At 37.1% G+C, this 9,229-nt stretch overlaps 1 protein-coding gene across 3 annotated transcripts; it reads right to left on the bottom strand.

Moving 5' to 3' along the window:
- Positions 1 to 417: 417 nt before the first annotated feature.
- Positions 418 to 7,883, bottom strand: LOC128741773 (CTP synthase-like). Of its 3 annotated transcripts, none has more exons than XM_053837804.1 (7): positions 7,843 to 7,883; positions 6,501 to 6,871; positions 6,122 to 6,292; positions 5,306 to 6,062; positions 5,085 to 5,241; positions 4,650 to 4,791; positions 418 to 4,583 (listed from the first exon to the last, which is right to left on the bottom strand). In XM_053837804.1, the coding sequence occupies exons 2-7, from the start codon at positions 6,826 to 6,828 to the stop codon at positions 4,237 to 4,239; spliced, it is 1,902 nt and encodes a 633-aa protein (XP_053693779.1). In that variant the 5' UTR covers positions 6,829 to 6,871; positions 7,843 to 7,883; the 3' UTR covers positions 418 to 4,236. The 3 variants fall into 3 exon arrangements, with proteins under 3 accessions (XP_053693779.1, XP_053693777.1, XP_053693778.1); XM_053837802.1 differs by lacking the exon at positions 7,843 to 7,883 and adding an exon at positions 7,771 to 7,838; XM_053837803.1 differs by lacking the exon at positions 7,843 to 7,883 and adding an exon at positions 7,386 to 7,760.
- Between the last annotated feature and the right edge of the window lie 1,346 nt (positions 7,884 to 9,229).

The raw sequence follows: 9,229 nt of genomic DNA, 5'->3' as shown, positions 1-9,229 counted from the left end.
AAGCAACCACCTAGAGGTACGTACTTCCAAGACTATTACGTATGCTCTTCTAGTACTTTGTTGCTGATGCGGAAGTACCATATAATGGGTAATCATTTAAAGCAAAGCAAAGCCTGGGTACGTCATTTCGGTTTTTATACAACAGACTTCATAACCAGCTTTAAGAGTACAGGACAATTGCAGAGCTAATGCCACAATCCTACTGAATCTTACAGCCTCTCCCAGTCGTATTAATCGTTCACTCATCTAGATTTCACAGTAAAAATTAACGAAAACTTAGGATGGCGACTGAAAATATTCAAGGTTTTTAGTCAGGTGTTGCTGCAGCTGATGTCTAAAAAGATGCGATTTTTTCTATTTCCATGTTTTCACAATGTTATTCTTGCCAATTGAAAACAGCATCATCAATGTCTGGTTATTTTTATTTTTTTTATTATCGAAAAATATCTTACGAATTTTCTTTACTGCTTCCTATTATTCCTTCACATTTAATAAACAGATGCTCACAAATATTTTCTCGTGGTTTAAACCTTTAATGCATTTCGGTTCATCGTTTTATTCGAATTACACATTGAATTTATAGCACTATATTTTCAAAAAATTCGGCTTTTCAAGCTCGGTGCATCTTTACATTCTGCTCCTACCATCTTTATTACAGAAATCACAAGCTGAAGTTTAAAAATTATAATTCCTTTCTTGTGGTACAAGAATTAGTTTCTATTTTGATTTACATTTCGTTTTCTAATGAATACGACCGCAGCATGAGTCGTACCAAAGTGTTATTATGAAATCCATTAGCTCATCTTTGGCCAGTTTGAAGGCCAGCCATTTTTAAAGATAGAAATTGATGCGGCTCAGGGTATGGAATGGATTACTCAGAAAAAGTGCTAGAATTGGGGTCTTTTCCGTGGAACAACTTTAAGGTTGGGTACCGATCGGGTACAAAAACATTCGTCTCTATTCTACATACCGATCGAAGTCGGATCCGATCAGAAATTGCGCTTCGAACAGAATACATCGTATGCCTTTACCTTTGGTTACCTTTGGATATATATCATATATGTAGGTAACAAATATCTCTGGGTGCTATGATTTGATATTTGTGCTACCATAGAGGGAATATAATGAACAGATGTTTTCCTTTTTTCAAACTCATCGTTTTCTGTCAACTGTTTTCAGCCCTGACTATAACAACGTCGATCGGAATCCAGAATCGAGGCGATTAGTCACGATGCGCGTCCATGATCGTTACCATACGATGGGGGCGCTTTGTAGTTTTGGTGTTACCAAATGTGAGGCAAACTACACCGGAATTTAAAACTTGTCTTCAACCAACTTTATTTTTATCTTGGTAAATATAATTTTACAGATCTCTTTTAGCAACAAGGTATTACTGATTCGCTAACGGCATTCGATTTTCTTTGTTCAGTTGTTGAGTTGTAAAGGCTAGGCCCGCCAAATTAAAAAAAGGGTTTAATTAGAGCCCATTTTGTGATAAAATACGTGTGCAGCTAAAAAAGTTTCCGTTTGGAAGCATTTAATAATACAGGGTGTCGATTATCTAGCGAAAATAAAATTCCCTGACTTTTCCAGGTTTTTCCAGGTGTATTTCGAAAAATTCCAGACGCAAAATATCTCCTTAATTTCACGTATCAAAGGGTTTGTTTGGTTTAATTGGTTGTTTACTCTTGAATTATCATTTCCTAATGAATTCAATTTTTCTTTTTAATTCAAATTCACCTTTTTTGCAAAATTTCTATGTGCAAAATTAAAATTGATTCGAACTTAATTAACGCACATCGAAATTAAAGAATCAAGCTAAATAACATTTGCAAGATATCTTTTCGAAAAAAAAAAGAAATAGTCTGCTGGTTTATCTGGTTTGGCTGGTTGCCAAAGGGATGTGGGAGAGCCGTCTTGCCTGTTAGATTACATGTAATGAATGGGTATATATCCGCTTCAAACATTTAACTATGCAAAACAATAAACATAAAGGTTGGTCTTTAGTTTAGAAAGTAATTTGAAGATATTTTCTGACACAAAGTCCGATTTGTCTGAGCAGCTATTTCGATTTGTTATCAAAATTTGAGGAACAGGAAACACTTCGTCATAAATATAAAAACTTTCGAGGCCAAACGACTCATCGAACATCGCAGCATCATCGTATTATTTAGAACCTGACCTTCGATCTTTTATTCGACCTACTTCCAGCCAGCTTCTGATATTCAGGAAAACTTCGGGTTTGCGACTCTATCGATCCTCTGCTCGCAGTGGAATTTCGAAGATATGACTGATTTGTTAGACTAAATCAGAATTTTGAAGCTGATATGGTCTTTCATTCGAATACGCATTAAGCGTAGGTTTTCTCTAATGATCGACATGAGAATAAAAACTAAAGGCCGGGTTCTGGCCCGTTCAGGTTGAACAACGTAGTAAATTTTCAAAGGCTGATCTTGGTTCAGTTTGATTAGTCCTCGTTCCAGTAACAGTCCGATCTCGGTGCGGAAGTCTTGAATTATCTAGACGCAAAATTTGCTGGTATGGCCTTTTTATGCCACTTTCCGTACAAAATAAGCAAATTTTCTATCCAGAATTTTTCACGCAGAATAATCCACACGTCCTTTCCATATGAAAAATCACGTAAATTTCTCTACAGGGAGTTAAGTGACTTTCAGTTGAACATTATAGGAAAATACAATAACATCTATCTGATTTCCACGTAAATGCACGCATACTAATGCAAACTAAATTAAATTCACGTAAATAGTACGGGAAAAGTAGGGTGGAAAAAATTCACATAACTTTTCCCGTAATTTCAACGTGAAAATTATTTTGAGTGTTGATCTAAATATCCAATTAATATCAAAGAATCCTAAAGATATTGATAATGATCGATTAGGTTGTGAGCACTTCCCTTTGAAACCAGAATCGATCAAATCGGTTCAACCGTTGTTGAGGTTTAAACCAGGTCGCACATTCATGAAATTCGAAATTTCGAAACTCGCAAATTTGAACACAGCACGTGAGTAGATATAACGTCTCGTATTATATTTGATTAAGATATACGCGAAGGCCTTGAGTGAAAAGGTGCCAGATATTTAGTACCTAAATGTTATTCTTGCGAAGTCTTAACTTTTCCGGTATATTTTCTTCCCATGTCAAAAATCCCTGACTTCAAATGAAATTCCCTGACATTCCCTGACTTTTCCAGGTTGAAACGAATTTTCCTGACATTTCCAGGTTTTCCCTGATTTTCCAGGTAATCGACACCCTGTAATACAACCATATTTAAAAAAAAGTTCTAATTTACTCGCTTTTATCGATATCGATTTGTTATCTATGACAACCAACTTCTGTTTTGTCGGTAGTTGCAACATTTCTTGTTGGGATTTCATTTTCCAATGTACCACGATCCCAAATTAAGTTAAATTGAATCAAAGTTAAAAATATTTACGATTCACTCATACTCATAAGTTATGTCACTTTTCATGGCCTTCTTTTCAGTGTCAAGTGGTTATGCATTTCCCTCTAACATTCGGTTCAATTGAATTAATACCGTCTTGCAGTTTCCTGGTTGCTCTTCTTCAATTCGAAACATTAAGCTTAGCAATTCCGTCTACGATTGGCGTTGGCGATGGCATTTGTTCTTTGATTGTGGGGATTCCGGGCTTAAAGGACATAATTAATTACATAAAAACTATTACAATAGGACTTATATGTTGAATCTGTTAACATCTGCCATGCCACGGTTGTTATCACCGTTTTTTCGCTTATAATTAACCGCCATATTTTATTCACACCGCAACTACTCTCTTGACGGATAGGAATATTAATCAAAATAAGCGGTGGGTTTACCCTTAATAACCGTGTCCTGTTTGTCTCAACCATATCTGCCACAATTAAGCCAAATAATTATTGCTAATTAATAATACAAAATGTTAAATTTGCGCTTTTTTCTATAGGAGTCAAGTCAATTTAGTCCCTTATGCCTAACAAACTATATATGAAGACGAATTAGATTTCATTATAGCTATTTTTATATTTTTTTCACATTCCAAAAAGCAAAATTTTAAAATCACATTAAGTCTGAGTTTATATATCCTATCAATAAATTGTCCTATCGTGCATTGTAAAAAACATTGAAGAAACGTTAAAAAAACAACCACAGTAGAATTCTGCTTTGTTTTCATGGAAAACTATAAAGTTACACTTTTGCTCCTGATAGTCGTCTTATCCCTAGTTCCCTAAGCCTTCATCAGACGAATTTTCGCTTGCAACGTACGACGGCGACACTAGCTTATTTCCCTGCTGTAGGTAGGAATCTAGCTTACCTACTGAAGCCAAAATCAGGCCCAGGAAGGGAGGGGACGGCTTGAGTGGCCGTGAAAGATACTCCGGGTGGAATTGTGTGGCGACGTAATACGGATGGTCTTTCAACTCAATGATTTCCATTCTAGTCTTCTCCGAATCATGGCCGACGAATTTCATACCCTTCTCTTCCAACTGAGCGACGTACTTTGGATTAACTTCGTACCGATGACGATGCCGTTCCTCGATTTGATCTACGTTGCCGTATAATTGCCCTGGGAAACAAAATTAAGTTGGTAAAAAATTCACTCACATAATCGTCAATGTTTTTCTATAGTTACTCATAATGCTTTTATCTTTCTTGAAGATAGTCGTTCTCTTTCCCAAACGCATTGTGCCACCCAATTGTCCTGGGTGATGTTCGGGCATTTCTATGACCAACGGGTGCTCGCATTTTGGGTCAATTTCTGCAGTAGTTGCGTTCTGAAATTAGAAATATAAAACAGAAATTAGAAATTATCGTATTTCGAACATGATCCTTTCTTTGTCACGCGTTGTTACTTCTAAGTGTGACCAAAAAAATTAAAATGAGTTTCAAATACAACCGCCGTCGGAACGAGAGAGTCGAAAGCAAACGATGCTGAACTCCCATAAGAGATCACACACAGTATGCCAAGCACCCGGTTTTATAAGAATGTTTCAAGACCAGACGCGGTTATATAAAATCATTTAGAAAAAGCAGTGTTCGAACGCAGTGTTGATACGTTTTCACCTACCTCGATCTCCAGAATATTTCTAGCGAACTCGATAACGGCAGCCTGTAGACCGAGACAGATGCCAAGGAAAGGTTTTTTGTTTTCTCGGCTCCACTGGCATGCACGAATTTTTCCTTCCACACCACGCGTACCAAATCCTCCTGGAACAATGACGCCACTGTTGAGAAAAAAAACAATAAAAAATTAATTCACAAACAAAGAAACATTTGAGCAAAACTTACTGGCTGTTTGTGAGAGCTTGCCAGGCTTCGTAGTACGACTGGGGCTGGTTATGTTTGGTCTCTCGTTCCAAATCACAGGCTTCAATATATTTGATAATAACTTTATATCCTACGGCTAATGATGCATGTAAAAGCGATTTGGACAGCGACGCGTAGGAATCCTGCAGTTTAGTGTATTTTCCTACTACAGCAATAGTAACCTTTTTGTACACATTATCAATGCGTTCCGTTAGGTCTCGCCAATTCTGCATGAATTGAACTGGTCGTGTTGAAGTCAGATTCAGTTTCAGTCTGTCATTCACCATGTCAATCACACCCGCCTCTTCCATTAGTAACGGGACATGATAGATAGACGACAGGTCGTGTATACATATTACTTGCTCTGGAGCTACATGGCAAAAGTTACTGATTTTTTCCTTAACCTCATTACCAATCGGATGCTCCGATCGACAGACGATCAAATCTGGGCTAAGTCCCAGCCCACGAAGTTCCCGCACACTGGCCTGCGTAGGTTTGGTTTTCGGTTCACCCGTAGCGCGAGGTGATGGAACCAACGAAACGTGTGCAAGACAGAAATTCTCTCGTTTCACTCGAAACTGGAACTGGCGGAGTGCTTCGACAAATGGCATACTCTCTATGTCACCGATCGTTCCACCAAGTTCCACGATACACACTTCTGGGGTAATGTTATCTTTGACTGGTATTGTGGCCACCCTTCCCAGCCATTCCTGAATTTCGTCCGTAATGTGAGGTACCACTAAAATTTATAAAGTAGGCTAATATATGCAAATAAATACTGACAATTTTTTATCTTACCCTGAACTGTCTTCCCCAAGTAATCTCCTACTCGTTCTCGATCAATCACTTTTTTATAAATTTTACCCGTAGTAATGTTATTATCACGATGTAGCGTGATATCTAGAAATCGCTCGTAATTTCCTAGATCGAGATCCACCTCTCCGCCATCGTCCAGAACGTATACCTCGCCTGCAAAGGAATCAAATTATATACAAAAATTTTAAATTTAATTTCACTTATAAGAGGTTAAAGTTCTCGTATAAAAGCCTTCTATAACTCTCGGCAAGAAGCATATGTTTTGAGTGTTTTGAAATATATATAATTTTAAAAATCCAATATTTGCCCAATCCAATAATGACATACAAACATTGCCAGAAAATCAAATCTATACGCTTACCGTGTTCATAAGGAGAGAATGTTCCTGCATCCACGTTTATGTACGGATCGATCTTGATGGAGGTGACTCCGATTCCGCACGAATGGAGCAATGTTCCGAGGGAGCTGGCAACGACGCCCTTGCCGAGGCCACTGATGACGCCACCAGTAACTATGATGTACTTCATCGTTACCGGTTTGGAGTGTGTTGTTGTAGAAACCTGTGACGACAATGCAACTGAAGCAATTCTACTAGCGTCTGTTCGATTATTTTTTGTCACTAGCTGTAGTAGTGACTTAAGCGTGGTAGATTTAGAGAAAAACCTGCTGAAATTGGCAGCTCTATGCATACATACAGCGATGTACTGCTTACGTCGGTTAAACAGATGTGTACTGAAAGTAAAGAAAAATTATTGTGAGAGCAGTTGTCGAATATATAGGTATGAATAATTAAACATTTAACTTTGATCTATTTTAAATCAATCAACCTCTAGCCAGAGCAGATCGCGAATGAATCTACAACATAAACGACAAATCACCGATGCACAAATTGAACATGAAATTACATGACCAAGATAATTTCTCTAGATCAGTGGATGGTCTGCAACATATTTTTTCTACCGCTTGAAGGTTTCTAAATATAATATTCTATATAAAATTCTAAATATTCTATATAAAATTGAGAAAAATGTACGATTGCAATGAAGCAGAATACGTTAAACAAAGAAATGTATAATAAACCAACACTCTCGGAGTTCGTTCTATATAAAATATTTGGGCTCTATTTTTAGGCACGTTAGATTGTGTATGAATTAAATTCAATGTCAACAAAATCATGGTACATACTGCCCGTGAAATAATGTTGGCAATGAAATAAGTAAATAAGTTAATACGATTAATATCTTACATTATAAAGGAAGTAGTTATTAAACTAAATTAATATGGGTAAGAGCACTGTGGGACACTATGATATCCGTTTTGCTTTAGCGGCTTCAGATTACGTGTTTTTGAAACGGTACACTTCAACTTCTGGAATTTGCTTTACGATTGTAGCACGTGGTTTAATATAAAACACACATAACTTTAAAGATGGTAATTCAGCAAGTTACACTTTACTTTACTGTTTAAATTAGTAAAGCAAAAAATACTAAATACACGACCGCGTGGAATTCCAAGAGAAATCGTTTCAGCTGCGACATGTGGGTAGGTCTTATTTCGCAGTCTAATGTTACTTTGAGCTGGTACCGGAAATTTGGATTCAAAGCATCAAACGCCACTGAAAATTTACTTACAAACATATACACTGTACACTTTAAAACTATTTTAAACGCCAATAAATGCGCGAAACTAAACATTCAACTTACATTTCCTAGAATCAGAAGTGTGGTCGTATCTCACGTCGCAAATGTCGCTGTCACTCTGGCTGTCACTTTTCGAGTTTCGACTTTCGTCTTCGGTGAGTGAATGAACGCTGCTCCAAAGTATTTACGGACAGCATGGGTAAATGATAATTTACGTATTAGGTAAGCACAAGGGGTTACGAACAGCGATGATTACTATACGCGCACCTTTGAAAAAAGTTACATTTGATCACAGAGAACAGACTACCAGGTAATTGACAAAAAGTGTGTAAAAGGTTTTTATGTAATCTACGAGTAATCCTTTAATAGAACACCCCTCGAACAGTAAGTGGCCAACATGGGAAAACTATATATAATCTTGATGTCGCTACCATCGCTGCTATGTAACTCCAGCACGAAGAAATATTGATAAAGGTACATGGATATTTTTTGATGCGTTTGGCAAACTATTTCTGGAGAGCGCTACCGCCAGATTTTACACACAAAAAATCGATTACTTCCTTCGAGCCTGTTAATCTGTTCTTTGTGCTTTGATTATTGTATTATTGTTGCAGTTGAAAACCGTAATAACCGACGTACGACATTCGGTTTTATTTTTGTTCTGAGTGTCGCAACTACGTCGCACGTGGTGCGCTGTGATCGCACATTGATGCGCTATACAGCACACCACGTGCGACTTAGTTGCGACACACAGAACAAGAATAAAACCGAATGTCGCAGGTCGGTTATTACGGTTTTCAACTGCAACAACAGTACCTTGCAGCTACACGGTGAATAAAAATGTAGTTTCAACCATATTTATGGTTGTTTTACGCACAAACAAAAATTTCGTTTTGTTTCAAACTGAAATGTATGATTGAAATGAAATATTTATTGTTATATCAATGTTAACTTCAAATTTGAAAATACTTTACTTTTAATGCAAAACTGTTATTTTCTTGATTCAAACAGAATCTCGTTTTGAAACAACAATATTTTCAGGTTGTTATAAAAATATTTTATTGAGGCTTAAAGCAACAATCATTTTGTTTGACACAAACTGGAGTTTTTTCGCTCCGTGTAACCTTGCAGCAATTTTACCAAGGGAATGCTCCATTAACGAGAGCAGCGAGTACAACATCGAACAATAGAGCTAGCTAAGCCCAGTGCAAAAGGCTACAAAAACTTATCGTTTATCACTCAAACGTATGTTTTTTACCGGGGTATAACTGGGGGAAAACAAAAACAAACGTGTAGAATCAATGTAAAATCTAACAACAACAACAACAAATCACGCGTCGATGTGTGCGTACGATAAACGTCAGCAAGCTCAATGAAACTCGATGTTTTGCTTATTTTTTTGCTTTGATTTTGCTTATTTCTTTTCTCGCTATGTTACCACAGATAACAG

This window comes from Sabethes cyaneus, chromosome 3 (genome assembly GCF_943734655.1).
Source record: "Sabethes cyaneus chromosome 3, idSabCyanKW18_F2, whole genome shotgun sequence".
NCBI classification, from domain to species: Eukaryota; Metazoa; Arthropoda; class Insecta; order Diptera; family Culicidae; genus Sabethes; species Sabethes cyaneus.
Note: the sequence above shows the minus strand (reverse complement) of the source record. Positions and strands in the feature narration are given on the sequence as shown.